Here is an 18,466-nt window from a genome sequence, read left to right as displayed (position 1 = left end):
GCTGCTGAAGCCAGCGGAGGTGGAAAAAGGACACTGAGACCCAGATGTCAGCAAACCTGCTCAATGGCCAAGGAATGATGCTCTGGGGAACAACTCCTGGGTGTTGTGAGAGGTTGTTTTTGACTGGGAGCCCCTCAAGACAGCAGCAAACAGGTTTCAAAATATATTACATCTTTTTATTGCCAAGCGTGCAGACCATGAAGTGTGTGGGGAAGGGGGACACAACACTAAGAAAAACTGCAATTTGAGGGAGGCCAAAGCAGTAAAAATTGAAAAATAAGACTACTCCTTACAACTTCCAACACTTGTGTTCAAAGAATCAACTGGAGGAAGGTTCTTAAAAGTATGGTTCTAAATATAGTGTTGGGCCCCAACCTCTGACAACAGTGAGGCTTCGGTTCAGGCTAACGCAAACCAGGTGGGAAAAGAGGAGAAGGGGGAAGCCTTCCTAACACTAACTCCATGGGGCAAATTACCCAATTTTCAGTATTTTCTGTAGCAGTCAGAAAACTCCCTACCCCAGGAATACCAGCAAGAATAAGTCAGGAGGAGGCAGGCAGCTACTGCAGCGCTTGGAACTGAGGCCAAACTAGACCCTTGCAGCATCCTCACTCCCAGAGCCAGCCTTGGAGGGGACAGACCATAGCCCAGCTGCCTGGCTTCTCTGAGCCCAGGGCAACACCTGCTCCTGCAGGACACAGCAGGTCCCTCAGGATAGAATGTTGCACCAGGATGCTGCACCCTCTCAACTCTCTCCATCTGAAAGGGACAGGGGACCGAAAGCCAGTCCTCCAGGCAGGGGAGGACAGCTCTTCTCAGGGGGCCCAAAGGCAAGAATCCTCAAGCACAGCACCTCTCCTATTCCCCTTTGCTAACTCACTCCAGCTCTGGAAAGCAGCAAGGACTCAATGCAGTCACTCACTCGGCAGCCCCAGGGGCTCCAGTATGGACCTCGGGTGAACGCTGGGCCAGCCTCAGCCACATTTCCTTCCATATCCCCTGTGGTAAGATCAGCACTGAGAAACCAGAGCTCAATACATTCTTCTTGGAGAGGGCAGCACAGGGACACAAGGCTGTGAGTCCAGGCTGGCTTGGGAAAAGGGACTGGAAAGGAAACCTATGGCATTTAAAACTGGTACTAAAGTGCAACAAAAACATCCTAAACCCTCCGAAATCAAATCGCAGCAAAAGGGGTCTGCAAAGCTTCACACTTCCTGCAGGGCACCTTTACAATACAACCCAACAACTAGGGAAGAGCAGACCAAGGAGCCCTTTGGTGAAGCAAAAAAAAAAAAAAAAAAAAAAATGAGGCCACCAGAGAAAGTTTCAGCTCCTGGGGGTGGTCAAACATCATATTTAGAACATTTGGAAAGGAAGAAAAAAAGTTAAAGCAAGAAAAAAAACCCAAACAAACAAAACCCAAACCCCCAAAAAATACAATTCTTGAATCTTGCACAATGAAACAGTTATAAACTTTTTGGTGTTTTCAAAAGAAATCCCAACAAACAGCCTGGCATAACTTTTATCTGCTTCCTAAGGGAGAGAGATGCCCATTTGACCCATGACTCAGGGCACCATGTGCACTGGACAGGTTCCATCCTTACGTCCCTCTTAGCATTCCTCCTCCATTCATAAAAACAAATCACTACTAGATCCTTCCTGTTTACTCTTCAGCTTGAAAGGAAAAAACCAAAAACTGAAGCTAAGATGGAAGATAGCCAGAGGGAGGAGAAAGTTATCACAGACTGGAAGCCAATCTCATCAGCTCCACGAGCCTGGAAAGTGCAATCCTCAGTGTCGCCTCATTTTAACTTTCCTAGCTGGGCTGCCATCTTCCTCTTCCTCATCACAGTCCTCTGTGTACTCGTAAGACCTTCGCCAATAGTTCTCAGAGCTGAAGCTGCTCCTCCTCCTGTGTTTTGGTAGGAGGACCGAGCGCCTGTTCTCCTCTTTATCCATCTCTAGAATCCGTGGCCTATGGAGAAAGAGAAAGAGGGAGTGAGAGCACATCCCGGAGAGGATTTGGGCATTCCTTGTGTGGACACCAGCTGCGGTTTGCATACTTTGAGCCACATGACTGACGGTTCCCACACTGCTCACCCAGTGCTGGGCACTCAGCAGAGCAGAAACAGATCACCAAAAGCTGCACCTCCCACGGGGAGGCTGAGAACTTTGCTTTTCATGGTGCAGAAAAAACCCCAAACAACCCAACTTATCCCCCCAGGACAAGGTCTGGTCTCTACTTCCACCTTGGATACTTCCAAACAGCACAGTCACCTCTTTTTAGGTGCAGTCTGTGGCCCCAGGAATCATCCCTTGAGCAGAGGGCCCTCTGTCTCTCCTACTACAGAACTCACAGCACAGAGCTGAGCTTCTTTGTGAGTTGCCAGGGTGCTTGTGGGGTAGGACCAAAGCACAGCTCCAAACTCCTTTGTCCTCTCATTATTGTCTCAAACATTAGCACCATCAGTGCACATTGGTGCAATTGTTATTTCTGTAGAGCTGCCTCTGCTCTCACTGGGGGGTAGGACAGGGCTGGGGAGCTGCACAGAGCTCTTATTTAATCTTAGGTGGCAACTGCTGTGTTCCTCTAAGAGATTCCACTGGTATCTATGCCATTTCCTTATACTGCATGTGATGGGTTTAAAATGTCTTACAGCCTCATTTGCTTCCAAACTGAGCTAGTGTGGTCAAGTTAATGGGGAAGGGGGATTTCAATCCACCACACTCTACCAGAGTCTTTTGAGGCTAAATGAGGAGAAAAACAGGTTTTTAACACCCATCTGCTGCTAGGGTCTGTGCAAGTCCCATCTGCCAGTCCCTGATCAGGTCACACCAGGCTGTAAAACATCTCTTGGGGATCTGCAGATTTGTCCTGCATGGTCACTTCTCCAATCACACACCAGCCCTCTGCATGCTCAGGGGGAAGCCTTCATCTGCAGCCTAACCTCTTCTTGAGCTACCTTCCCAGTCAGTCAGAGTCCAGGTGAATGAACAGGGCTCATAAACAAGCCATCCCCACCCTCCAGGACAGGTTGAAACATGGGCTGGGACCACAGAGCAGCCAAGCCCACGGACCAAGCCAACTTTTGGTTTTGAGATGATGTGCAGGCAACATTGTCTTGATCCTCAGGAAGCTTTGGAGCTGGAGAAGAGCAGGAATATCAGACAGCAGCTGGCAGTGGCTATCGCTCCCAGCTATCACTGCCTTCACACAGAGCACAGCAGTGCTTATGGGAAGCCTCAAACTCAAGCTGTCTGAAACCTCAGCAAGGAGCTCCCCTGAAGGTCAGGCTTAAACACTCACACACTCTGGTTACACACTCAAAAAAATATTCAATGTTCCAAAACAGGTCTGAGAAGCAGCTTCCCAAAAAGGCCTTCACCTTTCCCAGATAGCAAACCCTCACATTCCCTCCCAAGACTGCTTTCATAATATAGTTTAATGCAGCTGCACAGGTTGCTTGGCAATAGAGGTCAAAAATAATTAGCTGCAGGGAAACTATTGTTCTGAATGACTGCATTATCAAGACTCAGCCACATCTATGCCACTATGCCACTTCATTATGCCACTCAGAGGATAAACAATGTAAGCTGCTTACAGCCTCAGCTTAGTCTCCACAAGCCTAGGAGGAAGGTATAAAGGACCTCATTCTGATCAAACAGATCTGGACACCACAGAAAGCACCCAGGAATCAGAATCAACCAGGTTGGAAGAGACCTCCAAGATCAAGTCCAACCAATCACCCAACCCTATCTAACCAACCAGACCATGGCACTGAGTGCCTCATCCAGGCTCCTCTTAAACACCTCCAGGGATGCTGACCTCACCCCCTCCCTGGGCAGCCCATCCCAAAGGGCAATCTCTCTGTCTGTGAAGAACTTTCTAAGATCAAACCTAAACTTCCCCCTGCACAGCTTGAGACTGTGTCCTCTGGTTTTGGTGCTGATTGCCTGGGAGAAGAGGCCAACCCCCACCTGGCTTCAACCTCCCCTCAGGTAGCTGTAGGCAGCAATGAGCCTCCTCTTCTCCAAGCTAAACAACCCCAGCTCCCTCAGCTGCTCCTCATGGGGTTTGTGCTCCAGAAGGATGTTTTCAAGTGTGTTGAGCAGCCTCTCTTGTCAGAGACCTGGAGATACCATCCCAAGCATTGCTCTGAGGAGAGCTCATCCTACCTGTGAGCAGCATCAGGGTCTGCTTTGCGATGGGACCGCTTTGGTTTCAGGATCTGGTCCCGGTTGCTTCCTGCCAGACGGTCAGAGTTATAACCTGGTGGCAACACAGAGCTACTCAAGGATTTTGTTTCCAATCGAGGTGCATCTAGTCTGGTTCTGCAAATATTTAAAGAGAAGAGAATTTACAAGGAGTTTCTCCAGAACCACCAGCGGCGTGCTGCAGCAGACGTTTGTCCTCCCTGTGCTGAAGCAGAACCCTCAGTCCCAGTGTACAGCTCAGGACTGGTCAGGACTGTTAGACTCAGCTGCAGAAGGAGCTGCAGCTCTTTGGTACTTAACAGCTTCAGCTTTAACCTTTGCTGCCTTGGTTAGAGGGAAGAGGAAGGCTTGGGGATGCATGCAGACATGAGGTGAAGGCAAACCACAAAACCACAGAATATTAGGAGTTGGAAGGGACCTCAAAAGATCGTCTAGTCCAACCCCCCAGCACCAAATGGTGCTGGGCTGAGTTCAAACCCAGTTCCAGGATGCAGAGCCAAGGTGTTGGAGCCCCTGTGAAATCAGAGACTCCTCAGGAACTTGCAGCTCCAGTTAAGCCACCTGGGAGATGCCCTGCAAAATCCATCATCGCCCACAACAGTAATAGCTGCTTCTATCTGGGAACTCCCTCCTGTCTCAGGATCTCGTGGGGTCAGGCATTCCTCAGCTTGGCTAAGAGGTTTGAAGAGCCAAAGTACAAATCAGGAGAAGGTGTAGCGAAGAGAAGCTGCACCATATCCTTTCCAGCAGCACAGCACACGCTCAAGCTACACCCAAGAGCAAGCACAGCTCATCTCAGAGCAGGATTGGTGCTGGCACAGGGATGACTGCAGCCATGCACAGCTGGAGGGAGGCAGCAGGCTGAGCAGCAGGAATGAAAACTCGGTGGAGCAGCATCTTATCATGGCACTGTCACTGTCTCCAAGCACAGCAGTTAGCACTCAGCTCACAAGCTCTGCTAAAGTTTATTGCAAAACACAGACAGAAGCCTAACACTCTGAAAGGTGGTGCTGGTGCTCCACAGCTGCCACTTTCAGGAGGATCCAAGCCACTTCCCAGAAGGAAGGGTACCCTTGTGTTATTGCTGCAGCCTACTTTCCTCCTTGGCATCAGGGGTGAATATTGAAGAGGTCTAGGTGAAAGAATGGGGACAACCACTACTTGTTCTCTAGTGCTGAACTTTAGCTCCTTAGGGAGGTTTCCACAGAAGAATCCCAACCTAAACTCCCATCAGGAAGCACATCCAGTTCCGAGCTTCCTCTCTGCCATCGAGGAGAGCCTCTTCGGTTAACCAGGATGATGCCAGGCGGGCACAGGCAAAGCTGGCACAGCAGCCCAACTCCACCCAGTATGCCAAAAAAAAAAAAGAACACTTCTGCAGGCAGCTGCCAGGCTGGAGCCAGAACGAGCCCACAGCATCATCATCCTGAGTGGTTCTCAGCTCCAGGACTGGACCAAATCCAGCTAGAACACCAAAGGTATCACAGATCCTGCCCCGGACACGTTAGGTGGTTTGAATTCCTCTCAAACACAACAGCATCTCCAGGCCTGCAAATAAAACAAACCAACCACCAAATACACTGCAAGGGCCAGGGAGCACCAGCTATGCTTTCTCTGTCCACACAGCAATGCAGGTAGGAGCTGCAGGAGCAGGGATGAGGACAGGCTGTAGTAAAATGGAGAGAAAATTACCTACCAAAGTTAAGTAGAGTAACTCCCTGATGTAACTGCTTACAAATGGCAGCAGAAGACCTCTAAAATGACTTTCAAGACCTGCTTCAGTAGATCTCATTTCTATCCTCTACCTCTTTCAGCATCTCATGAAATTCAGAGCATCCCTCCTGCCTCCCCAGCCTTTTGCTCAAAGCACTTCCAAACCTTGCTGGCTTCCCTGCAGCCCTGCACTCTGAGACCCAGGGAGTGCTGTAAATCTCATCCCACTACAGCACTGAAGTGTTTCTGACCTACTTGGTAACCACACCACTCCCAAGCATCCTGCAAAACCCAGCTGCTCCTCCAGCTCATGCAGCTTTGCTCTCCTGCCACCACCAGCAAAATCCATCTCTAGAACCGTGCAGAGCCGAGGCAAGTGCAGATCCAGACTCAAACCCCCTGAGGCCCAGAAGGCTCTGGCAGCCTCTTCAGAGCCCAGTACCCCACCTCCAAGCTGCAGCAAAGTTTATGCCTCTCTGTGACTCAACTGCTCTTATCCCACCAGAAAGCTGATTCACACAGACTCACAGAACCACTATGGTTGGAAAAGATCTCCAAGATCAACTCCAACCATTATCTAACTCTGCCAGGGCCACTACTACACCATATCCTTATGCTCCATATCAAGATGGCTTTTAAATACTTCCAGGGATGTGATTCAACCACTTCCCTGGGCAGCCTGTTTCAGCCTTTGAGAACCCTTTTGGGCTAGAAGCCTTTCCTAACATCCAACCTTAGCCTGCCTTGCATAACTTGAGGCCATTTCCTCTTGTCTATCAGTTGTGACTGGTGAGAAGAGGTGTGGACATGGCACGATGGCCATGGTGGTGTTAGGTCAGCTGACAGCTGGATCTGAGAGGTCTTTTCCAAGCAAAACAATTCTTTCATTCTACAATTCTATAAAAGAACAACACCCACCTCTCTACAACATCCTTTTGGGTAGCTATAGAGAACCAGAAGGTCTCCCCCTCAGCCTCCTTTTCTTCAGACTAAACAACCTCAGCTCCCTCAGCTGCTCCTCATTCTGACCACCACGAGGAGGAGGAGGAAGACTTTTAAGGACGCTGCTGCTTGCTCCCACTGCCTCTCAGGCTACCAGAGGAAGCAGCACTTTCCTGGTTGCATAACAAACCATTGCAGACTGCAAGTCTCGTGATGCAGGAGCAGGGGCTGGCATTTGCTGCAGCAAGCCAGGCTGTGGGGACAGGAGCAAGGACAAAGGTGACAGCAGCCCTGCTGTGCATGCAGGAGTGCCCCAGCCACCCCCACGGGGGATAAGCAACAATTAACAAGCTCTGTTTGGCAGCCATCAGAGCACACCCTTTGGCAAACAGGCCATGGCCAAGCATCCAGCAGGGCTCCTGAGCTCTAGGAGAGATTACACATAAAGAATTACCAGGGGGTTTCCACTTTGCTCAAGAGAAAAACGAATAAATAAATAAATAAATCCTGTCGTGGTTTCAGTCAGTCTGCCAGGCAAGGCAGCTCATGGCTGGCTGGGTGTGACTGGGCAGAGACTCTGCTACTCTGACACGAAGTAAATCAGGGCCCTGAACAGAAGGGCACAGCTGCAGAGGAGACCACCCCCTCCATCACACCAGCTTCTCTCTCATCCAGGCAATGACCAAGGACCTGAGGAGAGAGCTTATCACTCTCTACAGCTACCTGACAGGAGGCTGTAGTGAGGTGGGTGTGGGTCTGTTCTCCCTGATAACAAGTGATAGGACAAAGAGGAAATGGCCTCAAGCTGCACTAAGGGAGGTTTAGCTCAGACATTAGAAGAAACTTCTTCATTGAAAGGGTTCTCAAAGACTGGCACAGGCTGCCCAGCAAGGTGGTTGAATCCCCATCCCTGGAGGTGTTTAAAAGAGGCAGAGATGTGGTGCTGAGGGATGTGGTTTAGCACCAGGCTTGGCAGAGTTAGAGGATGGTTGGACTCAAGAATCTTACAGAGCTTTTCCAACTGAAATGATTCTGTGATTCCGACTCCAAGGCCACAGCTGCATGGCTGTGCCAGACACAGCTCTGTGAGGGGCTGACAGGCTCTGTCTGTTCAGCAGTGATGCACTAGGTCAGCCAGGTCCACCTCAGCCAGCCAGGTGCTCACCCAGCTGCACTTTGAGGCTAGGCTGAAATAGCTTACAGAGGCCAGCAAAAGCCAGGGGCAGGATATTAGATATCTGCAGCAGTTTGGGCAGCTTTAATTTATTTAGCCAAGCCTGTCTTTTCCAGGGAACTGCTCCACAGCCTAGGACAGGCAGCTTCTCTTCTCCATCCCAAAGCCCAACTAAAGCAGCCATAGCATTTGGAGATGCTTTCCACTGGTGCTTTTTTTTTTTTTCTCCAGTAACCAACAAGGTGAATGCCGCAGCCTTTTAACTCTTATGGCCTTAACCCTCACGTGGTGACAACCAGCAATCAGGTGATTTGGTTCCAATCTGTCTTTCACCCCACTCCAGCACCTGCCACATCTCATCCTACCTTCCTGGGTCTCTGCTGATTGTGCCTGACTCAGGGCTGCTCTTTTTCCTGCCTTCACAGGTCTCACCAACCAGATGTCCATCTCCACTCTGCTGATGTTGTGCTGCATCTTCATGACATTGCCAGACTTGTTTGGAAACCAACTAAGCCACCTGAAAGGTTGGCAAGTCTGAACCTAGACCACTTGCCTGGGCCACCACTGCAGCCCTGCCATCAATGCCCAATGCTTTAGGATGGGCTTACAGGACTCAGGTTTTGTGTTTTCACTTGCAGAAAGATTTCTTAACAGTAGATTGACTGCTAACATCTCCTAAGGCACAAGCAACATGGGTCAGCATGTGGAGGCACAGTTTTTGGTCTCCTTATAGGAAGAAGTGAGAGAGAGGATCCCAGGATGTTAGGGGTCAGAAGGGACCTCTGGAGAGCATCCAGTCCAACCCCCCTGCCAGAGCAGGACCAGAGAATCCAGCACAGGTCACACAGGAACACATCCAGATGGGTCTGGAAAGTCTCCAGAGAAGGAGACTCCACAACCTCTCTGGGGAGCCTGTTCCAGTGCTCTGTGATCCTCACAGTGAAGAAGTTCCTCCTCATGTTGAGGTGGAACCTCCTGTGCTGGAGTTTCTATCCATTACCCCTTGTCCTATCCCAGGGTGCAGCTGAGCAGAGCCTGTCCCCTCCCTCTTGACCCCCAGCCCTCAGATATTGATAGACATTGATTAAATTCCCTCTCAGCCTTTTCGTCTCCAGACTGAACAGCCCCAGGGCTCTCAGCCTCTTCTCACAGGACAGTGCTCCAGGCCCTTCAGCATCCTCACAGCCCTCTGCTGGACTCTCTCCAGCAGATCCCTGTCCCTCTTGAACTGGGGAGCCCAGAATTGGACACAACACTCCAGGTGAGGTCTCACCAGGGCAGAGTAGAGGACATTTCTGGGCACAAAATGAGGTTATACTGAGAGAGTTTGGAGTGGGGTTGATTTATTTTTTCCATTTTCTTGAGAGCTTTAGGAACAAGCAGTGGTTGATGAAATGCCATCAAGACAGCAGCATCTTCTGAAACACCTCAGAGCTTGGCTTCTCAACACCAACTCCAAGGACAAGCTCTCCTGAGTGATCACTAAATGTGCTGCACTCCTTTCCCTTCAAAGCCAGCATCTTCCTCCTTCTCCCAGGGAAATTAAAGCCAAGCTACTAAAAAAAAAAAAAAAACATTTTATCTGCTTCATAGGAGATTCTTCATCACAAGCATGAGCTTCAAAGGACTGTCCAGGCAGCTCAAGCAGGTGGTATCAGATGATCAGACACCTGAATACACAGCCCCAAACAAGAGAGCCTGAAATCCTAGCTGTTTAGAGTTAGGGAGCCAGTGAAAGCCAGGTGTTTGGACACAAACAGGACTTGCAAACCCAGACATGACAATGAAGCTCTGCTGCACAGAGCCAAGAAGTGATTAACTCCACAGGAACAAGTTCCATCTCCTTCCACCAACTAAGCCATGAGGATTGCAAGATACAAGCCTCAGAGTTACATCTAATCAAGATGTGAGATCAAGCCAACAAATGAATAAGCAAAACAGTTTTGAAGTGTTCTCTTTAAAAGCACCTTAGGACATCTCACAGCACAGATCCAACTCTATCTGACTGTCTGGAGGGCTTCAGCACTTACTTTCGAAGGATGATGACGGCTCTCCTCTCCTTGATGTCCTGTGGTCGGATACAGTGTGTAATTTCATCAGCTGCATATCCACTGACAACAAAAACAAAAAGCCACACTCAGAGAGATGACAGGCAGAAAAGCAGAAAGCTGTTTCCAGCCACAATGTTGGCCAGTCATGTCCCAACTTCCACCAGGAATTCCTCCTCCAAGCACCATTCCCCAGGCACGCAGGAGCCAGACTTACAGGAAGGAAGAAACCTCAGGAAAGAATGAGGACAGTCAGGGTTGGTTGCTGTTTTGTTTTGACTCATTTTTTTTAGGCCACATCAGAGGCTAAACCACCGCCTGCCACAACACTGTGAAATAAAGGGGTGCAGAAAATGAGTTTATGGAGTGTCAACCAATTTGACCAATTCATTTATCAAGAGATTGGGAACGGGGCAGGGAGGGGAAAAATCAGCACACTGCTCCAAAGTATCTCCTTGTGTATGCCCCTGAGAAAAAGCACCTCTGGAGGCTGAGCCATGCAGCACACCCAGACACAAACATGTGGCAGAGTCAATGAGAATCTGGTCAGTTGAGCTGGGGGTGCAGTGGTGCTAAGAGTTGAGTGTCTCACCCCCCAACCTGGGCACAGATGCTGCTGTCTCAGCACCATCGCAGCTCTCTGCTCTCTGGCAAGGTGCAAACATCACCCCCAGCACAGCCCAGCCAACACAACACACATGGGGTGACCTTCAAATCCAGACCTGCCCACCAAGCTGCATCCCTAACACCACCCTGCCCCAGGGCTCACGAGGTGAGACCAAGGAAAATTATGCCAGGCTCAAACAGCTACACCTGCAGCAGTTTTTGGCAGGAGTGTTTCACTCTGTGAGATGACTTCACCTACTCCATGCTCCTAGCAGGCTGGAGGAAAGTCGTGGCCAGCAAGGGTCCCAGCTGCCCACAACACACAGAAGTGGGTTTTGGTGGCTGTTTACCTCCCAGGGTGCAACATAGCAGTCTGAGGAGAGCAGGCACTGCTGGGACACACAGCCCAGCCTGCCAAGAGCACATCTCCTCCCTTGCATGGGTGCTGTGAGCTAGTCTGAGAGGTGGACCTGCCCTCTACCTGCTGTTTGGAGAGTGGCTGTTCACCAAAGAGCCTTCTAGAGTCCTCTGTGGGGGAAAAGAAAAGTTGAGCACCATCAGAACCTCCTCAAATGGCTGACAAGGACAGGAATGCCTTTGAAAAGAATTGGGTAAAGGCTGCTCCAAGCCAGACTGGTGTCACCTGAAGCAGAAATCACCAAGCCTGCTCTCCTCACAAAGCTTTTCACAAAGCTGCTGTCAGCCAGCCATCAGCCAGCCCTCCAAGAGCATGGTCTGAGTCAGTGGCTTGCAGGTTATTGAGGACACTGTGAGCAGCTCAGGCACACACAGGCCTGCTCTGGGGACAGGACTGGGTTTCCATGGTCTGGTTAGGTAACCTACCCACTCACCAAGAAACACCTCTCTCAAGGATGGATTTACTGCTTGGGGAAGAAAGTTAAGAGTCTAAAAGCTGGTCAGTTACAAGAGAGGTCGATGTCCATCCCCTCCATCCTCTGAGGCACTGCAGAGCATGACAACATTATGTGAAGGGGTTTATGATGATGCCCTCTGGTGTTGCAGGAATCTCTGAGTCAGGCTCCAGTGACTGCATTAACATCACCCAGGTTAACGTTCACCTCAGCACATCCTCAGCAGCACCCTGAGCATCAGGGACAGACCTGTGCTCCCCATCACCAGATGTCAGCCTGGCCTCTTGTCCTCACCCCTCAAGCTAGAACCTACTTTCCAGCTCACTTTCAAAGTAGCACCAGGAACAGGTTGTGGTCCCAGGTGCCACAGTCCTGGTACCCCATCCAAGGCCCTAATGGGGACCAACCAGTCTGCCCCAGTGTCACACCAGTGTGGGAAACCCCAGCAGACAATGATGGCATCTCTGTGTCACCCCCCCAGGCACCAGGCAGAGAAACAGCAGAAAAAGATTCTTTGGTTGTATTCTGCTTTGTGCCAGCATCAACTCACTCCCTGCCCAGCCTTGCCACATCCTGATGATGGGGGAAGGGGCACAGAATGGACCAAAACCACCCAACCATGATATTGAGGGTCTACCAGAGATTTCTTGCTCAGAGAACATGAAATCTTACCATGAGATAAAAGACAACCCCTCCTGAATTGCTGCCCATGGAACACCTGAGCATGACATCTCCAGCCTAAAGCATTTTCCAGAGCACAGGGAGATGCAGATGCTCTCCACATGCTCCCTCAGCTAATACCCCAACTCCTACATAAACTCTCAGATCTTACACCTCTACCTGCTCCCCAAGACTCTTCTTCAGTCCAGAAGAGCTGCTGCTCAGCCACAACTGATCCACATGGAGATGAAAGCAGACTTTTGTACAAACACCACCATAAAGGAGGCCCTGAAAGCTCTACAGCGTCTCCCACAGGAAATATTTCGAGGGACTGCTGACAGCCAGGCCAGATCAGAGGCAGAGGGCCCTCACAATGCCCCATCACAGGAGCTGCTGCAGGAGCTGCTCACACTCCAGGAAAGCTGCTGCCTCAAACCATGGATGTGACACCAACCAGTTCAAGCAGAGCTTGAACAAATTTATTTGCCTCATCACCACTGGCACTCACAGAACTTCCTCTGTGCCAAGAGCCTGTTCTGAGGGATCAGACTTTTCTGGAAAAACACCTAATCCAGGCACTTGTGGAGAGATTCCTCCAGCTGGAAAGCAAGCAGGTTCACCCACCAGAGACTGCTACCACCAGGCAAGCCTGGAGACAAGAGGAGCGACAAACATCATGGATGTTTCTTTCCACTGCTATTACAAACAGCAGGGAGAGGACCTGCAGCGCTCGCCAGCTGCAGAAGGGAAGCCCTTATGGTGTTTGAGCTCTCAGAACCTGGCAAGTGTTATTTTCGGTCATTTACTCCTCTGGCTGACTGCAACTACACTATTTCCAACCAGGGTGCTGAGATGCAACACCTGGCAGTTAAACAAAAGCTCAGATTTGGTCCCTACAACAGTGCTGTGGGGCAGGGGTTGGGCTGGAACCACCCACCCCAGCTGGCTGTGCACCCCTCCAGCTGGCTACCCTTTTTTTCCCAGCCTAACCATGTGGCAGAGCACATGTTCCCCAGATGAACAGGCAAATTCCTCCATCTCCTCCCCACTGCTGCTACTGATTGATGCTTATCAAATTCCTGTTAAAGAAAATCCACAAACATGGTCCTGCCAGCAGCCCCCAACAGACACCTAATGGTCCACAGAACTGAAATCCAGCTTAACTCTGAAAGGAGCAGCACCTACAAGGGCAAATCTTTCCTCCAGATGCAAGACAGGATGAAGTGCTTTGCTGGAAGGCTCCTTAGCAGGTCATGGAGTGGCTCAGCCTTTGTCCTGCTGGCAGAGGTGCCCAACCAAGCCAGGAGAATCTCAGTTCCACCTTTCAACACTAACCTGTCCTTTGAAGACTGAATGCTTTCCAGGGAATTTGAGGCAGGGTCAAGTGTTTGCAAACTCTACAGCCTGCTTCCCAGTATCACAGAATCACAGGCTGGAAAGGCCCTCTGGAGATTATCGAGGCAAATCCCCCTGCCAAGGTAGGTTTACCTAGAGAAGGTCACACAGGAACATGTCTAGGAAGGTTTGCAACGTCTCCAGAGATGAAGACTCCACCACCTCTCAAGGGCAGCCTGTTCCAGTACTCCATCACCCTTAAATTAAAGAAGTTCCTCCTCATGTTGAGATGAAACTTATGTTCAAGTCTGTGCCCATTACCCCTGGTCCTGTCACTGGGCACCACTGGAAACAGACTGCTCCCATCCTCCTGACACCCACCCTGTAAGTATTGATCAGCGTTGTTGACATCCCCCCTCAGTGTTCTCTTTCCCAGACTAAGACTCAACTCTCTCAGTCTTTCCTCATAAGAGAGATGTTTCAGTCCACTCAGCATCTCTGTAGCCCTACAAAGCAAATAAAACAGGCAAATAAAGTCAAGGGGGGAATACAGGCAAAGCCCCTCTTCAATCTGCCTCCTGGGTAGGTACCTACAAACCAGAAGGACAATGTGGAATAGGCTGCTGAAAGCAGGGACAGGACAGGCATGATTTGAGGAGAGCCTGAGAACGATGTAGGGGAAAAGAGAGAGACCCACCACTTCTTTAGCTCCTCAGGGCTGCTGAAAGCAGGAACAGGATTTGAGGAGAGCTTGAGAATGATGTAGGGGAAGAGAGAAAGAGACCCACCTCCTCTTTAGCTCCTCAGGACTTCCACACGGTAACCCAAGGCGTGTAGCCACCCTGGCTGCCTGGGAAAGGCAGGGTGCCAGCAGCAGCCACTGACCCAGCACTATTTGAATCACAGACGTTACGAGAATGCCATTTCTAGCTGCACCGTTTCCCTATCTCCAGGGTAACTGCCTGCAGCAACTGTTTACTGAGAGGAGAAAAAGCCAAGTTTGGAGACTTGACTTAAACAGGACCAAGGACTAGGTTTTAGAGATACACTCCTGAGAGCCTGCATCTCTCCCTGCTCCACCTGAACTGTTGGGGTTAGAGGGGAGATCTGGAATCCAGGAACTCAAGATCACGTCATCACAGAACAATCACTTCGGCTCAATCTCTCCTAACTGAGTGCTAAGTATCTGCTAAGTGCTAAGTATCTGCTAAGTGCTGTACCAAACCTGAAAGAATCCTCCTTTTCCCAGACTCCATTATTTGCTGGGAAGCAGAACATCTAACCCCAGATGAAGTTAGGGAATGTCTGCGGTGTGTTGGTCAGAAAACCACCTCCTTCTTTGAGGGGAAAATGGTACCTTCGTTTGGTTTGCACACTTGCCTTAGCCACGTTAATAAACTGCTTAGAGCACCCAGGTGACGCTGGCCAACAACCCAAACACACAGGCCTGGGAGACGCCCAGTTCCAATTCCTGGAGCCCGGAGCCAGCTGCCTCTTCCCAGCAGTTTTATGAGACAAGAAAACATCATTCTCTGGTCTTGGAACACAGAAAAGCACCTCTGCCTCCTCCCACCACCCTCCACTGCGAAGTCTTAAGCCTTCAAACGTAAGGCCATAAGTTTACCTGGTGGTTTTGACTACAAGACTCCAGACCGACCCTGCTGGGATGCTTTTAAACAAGAAAATGCTCTCTGTCCTCAAAAAAACAAACCCCATTCTAGCTGTGAAAGGAAGGACAACGATTTACTCCAGCTTCCCTGGGGAAAGGCAGCAGAGGGGTTCACTCTGGCCTCAGGTTGTGCCAGGGAGGGTTCAGGCTGGATATTAGGAAAAAGTCCTTTACAGAAAGGGCTCTCAGGCACTGACACAGGCTGCCCAGGGAGGTGGTGGAGTCACCATTTCTAGAGTGATTGAAAAAGATGTGGTGTTTAGGGACGCCGTTTAGTGATAGTAGCTTAGCAGTAGCAATGGGATCGTGAGCTCAAGGAGAGCAGCTGGACTCGATGATCTCAAAGGTCTCTTCCAACCTGGACAGTTCTATGATTCCACGACCACTAGCAGGAAAATCAAGGCATAAAGAGTCCCTTTTGATGTCTTAAGTCGGGAGCAGAAGGGCTGCCTCACACCCAGCACTCTCCATCCCCCGGGGCCGAGCTTGCTCTGCAGTAAAAGGACAGGTCCCCGAGGTCCTATTTCACAAAATCACCCTGACCTCTGCCCTCTTCAATCCACCAGGGGACAAGAAAACGTCCTCAGCGCCGTTCCCACTTCCCTCTGCACCTTCCCTCATCCCTAATCCGGAGAAGTCACCTAACGCCGGGGGTACGGCCAGGATTAGTTAATGTTTGTGCAGCTTTCCCAGATAAAAGCTCCCCGAGATCTCCCCATTTATTATTGATGCCCCAGTCAACGGTGCGAGGCTGCCTGCTCCTGGGGGGAGAGGGGGGGAAATTCCTTCCCGAACCCTGCGGCGATCACTTTACAAGCCAAGGCAAGGGATTGTGTTACACAGCCTTGGGAGCCCTGAAAACCGACCTGGACCTTCGCCAAACCAAAAAAACAAACCCTAAAACCGAGGGTAGAGTTGGTAGCTTGGAGCGCTGCTGGCAGAGCCCAAATGGTTCCTGCTCCTGGCAGGGCTCACTCTGACCTTCAGGGACAGCAGGGACTGGTGCTCAGCTCCTCACGCAGCCCCAGCGCTGGGCTTCAAAGCTGTCCTCCAGAAAACCTGACCACTGGTGGGTTCTGCCTAGCACCTGCTCTGCCTGCCCAGCACCTACTGGGAGGCAGAGGGAACTAGGAAGCATGCATTTCCCAGTGCCAATCCCAGCTTTGCTACCGGCCGGCTGCATGACCTTGGGCAGGTCATTTCACCTCCAGCGCTCTTCCCTCGCTTGCCAGAACGCACATCAAGTCCTTCCTTGTGCCTGTGACGTGCCACACTTCCCAGTGACAGTCCCACGGAGCTCTGTGCTCCACTCTCCCCATAAGCATCCAGTTTAGCCTTCCCAGTTTGCAAACTGGGCAGACGAGGCCATTCACACCTCCTCTCCACGCTTAAGGTCAGGTGGGGGGGCACTGGCCCAGCTAAAAATAGACCCAGGAGCCCAGTCCCAACCAACTGCTGTGCTCTGCCCGCTCTTGAGCGGAGGCTCCATTTTGTGCCTCGATTTGCTATTTTAACCATTTACAGCAAAGCTCCCGCCAAGACACACCTCAAACCCCGCCGAGAGGCCACCACCCCCAAAACATCAATCACTCACCCCAATCCTCACCCACCACCGCAGCAGGACCACCCCCCAAGATCATTCCTTCAACCCTTGCACCAGAGCAAGACCCTGCACGCCTGCAGCAGGGGGAGATCAAGCCCGAGCAGCTGCCACCGTGTGCATCCCCGTGCCTCGTGATTGACGTTACACAACCGAGCCCCGGCAGGGCAGCGGGAGGGAGGCCTGGGCAGCACGGCCGCGTTACCTCAGCACTGTGACGCTTCCCCTCTTGACGGGCAGGAAGAGAACAGGCTCCGAAACTCGGATGGGCTTGAACTGGAATTTACAACCGAAGCAGAGCGCCGAGTCGCTGAAGAAGGAGACAGAGACGATCGGCCTCTCAAAGATATGGATGGGGTCCACGTGGGAGACAATGCAGCCCCCCGGCTGGTAGTCGTTGATGACGGCACTGTTCACAAAGCCCTCGGGAATCACCCGGTGCTCCACCAGCTTCCTGATCACCAAGTCGTGCACCCACTCAGGGATGGCATCTACTTCTCCCCGCGGGTACAGGCGCTCCTGGCCAGGGCCTCGTCTCTGCAGCTGAGACCCATAGGTGTAACCCTCCCCGAAAAAATACTTGTTCCGCAGCGGGGCGCGATCCACCGTGTGCTCCCTGTAGAGCCCCTTCTCCGCCCGGGACACCACGTCCTCGATGCGAGCTTCGATCTTGGCGCATTCCTCGGCGCTGAAGAGCCGAAGCTGGCGGATGCCGCTTTTGACTTTCCGAGCTTCTTCTTCCTCCTTCTGCTCCTCGTAGTCGCTGGGCTCAGAACCGGAATCCTGGTGCCGCCGTTTGCGGTCGTAGGGAGGTTCAGGGGGTTCGCGGGGGAGGCTGCCACCGCTGCCTTTGTGGCCGTCCCGGTAGGGCATCATGTGTTTGAGCTTCTCCCGCAGGTCCGTGTAGCCGGTGCCGGCCATAGTGCGTCCGCAGCCCCCGCCTCTATCGATCCCGGCTCTGCAGGCGGCGGCTGGCGGCGGCAGCGGGGGACGCGCAGCTGCTATTCATGGCACCCGCCGCCCTCCTGGAAGAGCCCCGGAGGAACAGGGAGGTCAGGACGGGACACCACCCCCTCGACACCATCACCACCACCCCCTCATCCGCCACCATGACCGCCCGTGCCCCCTCTCGCCGCCGCCGCCGCCGCCCCGGGAAGATGGGATTCCCCTCCAGGTAGGCAACACAGCTCCCGCCCACCTCCTCCATCCCGCCCCTCCCGGGATGAAACGGAAGCAGCCCGGTGGATGCCACACTCACGGCTTCGCCCGCGGACAATGCTGCCAGTGCCGGCGGTGGCGCTCACGCGGCGGCCAGGCCTGGCACATGCCCAACGGCGGCCCCGGCGTTGCACGGTGCCCTGCCCGCTCCCGTGGTACTGCCCATAGCGGGAGTCGGGAACACGGAAATAGGTGGAGAGGACCCGGCCCAGTCCGGTCCGGGGCGGGGGGGCGGCGACAGCGACCGGTTGTGTCGCGCGGCCCTTCCCGCGGCGCGCTACGTCACCAGGAGCCAGCCCGACATCCCGGATCGCCGCGGGGCCGCCTCCCGAGCCCGCCCCGCCGCGCACGCGCCCCGCCGCCACCGCCACCGCACCCCCTCCCGGCTCCGCCCCTTTGGCACGCACGTACGTA

General features: G+C 52.1%; 1 protein-coding gene across 1 annotated transcript; it reads right to left on the bottom strand.

Moving 5' to 3' along the window:
• Positions 1-1,401: 1,401 nt before the first annotated feature.
• On the bottom strand, positions 1,402-17,755 carry ALKBH5 (alkB homolog 5, RNA demethylase). The gene is made up of 4 exons (XM_054391127.1): positions 17,040-17,755; positions 10,075-10,155; positions 4,177-4,332; positions 1,402-1,975 (listed from the first exon to the last, which is right to left on the bottom strand). Exons 1-4 carry the CDS (start codon positions 17,753-17,755, stop codon positions 1,792-1,794), a joined length of 1,137 nt encoding a protein of 378 aa, XP_054247102.1. The 3' UTR covers positions 1,402-1,791.
• Between the last annotated feature and the right edge of the window lie 711 nt (positions 17,756-18,466).

This window comes from Indicator indicator, chromosome 22 (genome assembly GCF_027791375.1).
Source record: "Indicator indicator isolate 239-I01 chromosome 22, UM_Iind_1.1, whole genome shotgun sequence".
NCBI classification, from domain to species: Eukaryota; Metazoa; Chordata; class Aves; order Piciformes; family Indicatoridae; genus Indicator; species Indicator indicator.
The sequence above is the reverse complement of the archived record's forward strand: the minus strand, read 5'-3'. Positions and strand labels throughout refer to the sequence as shown.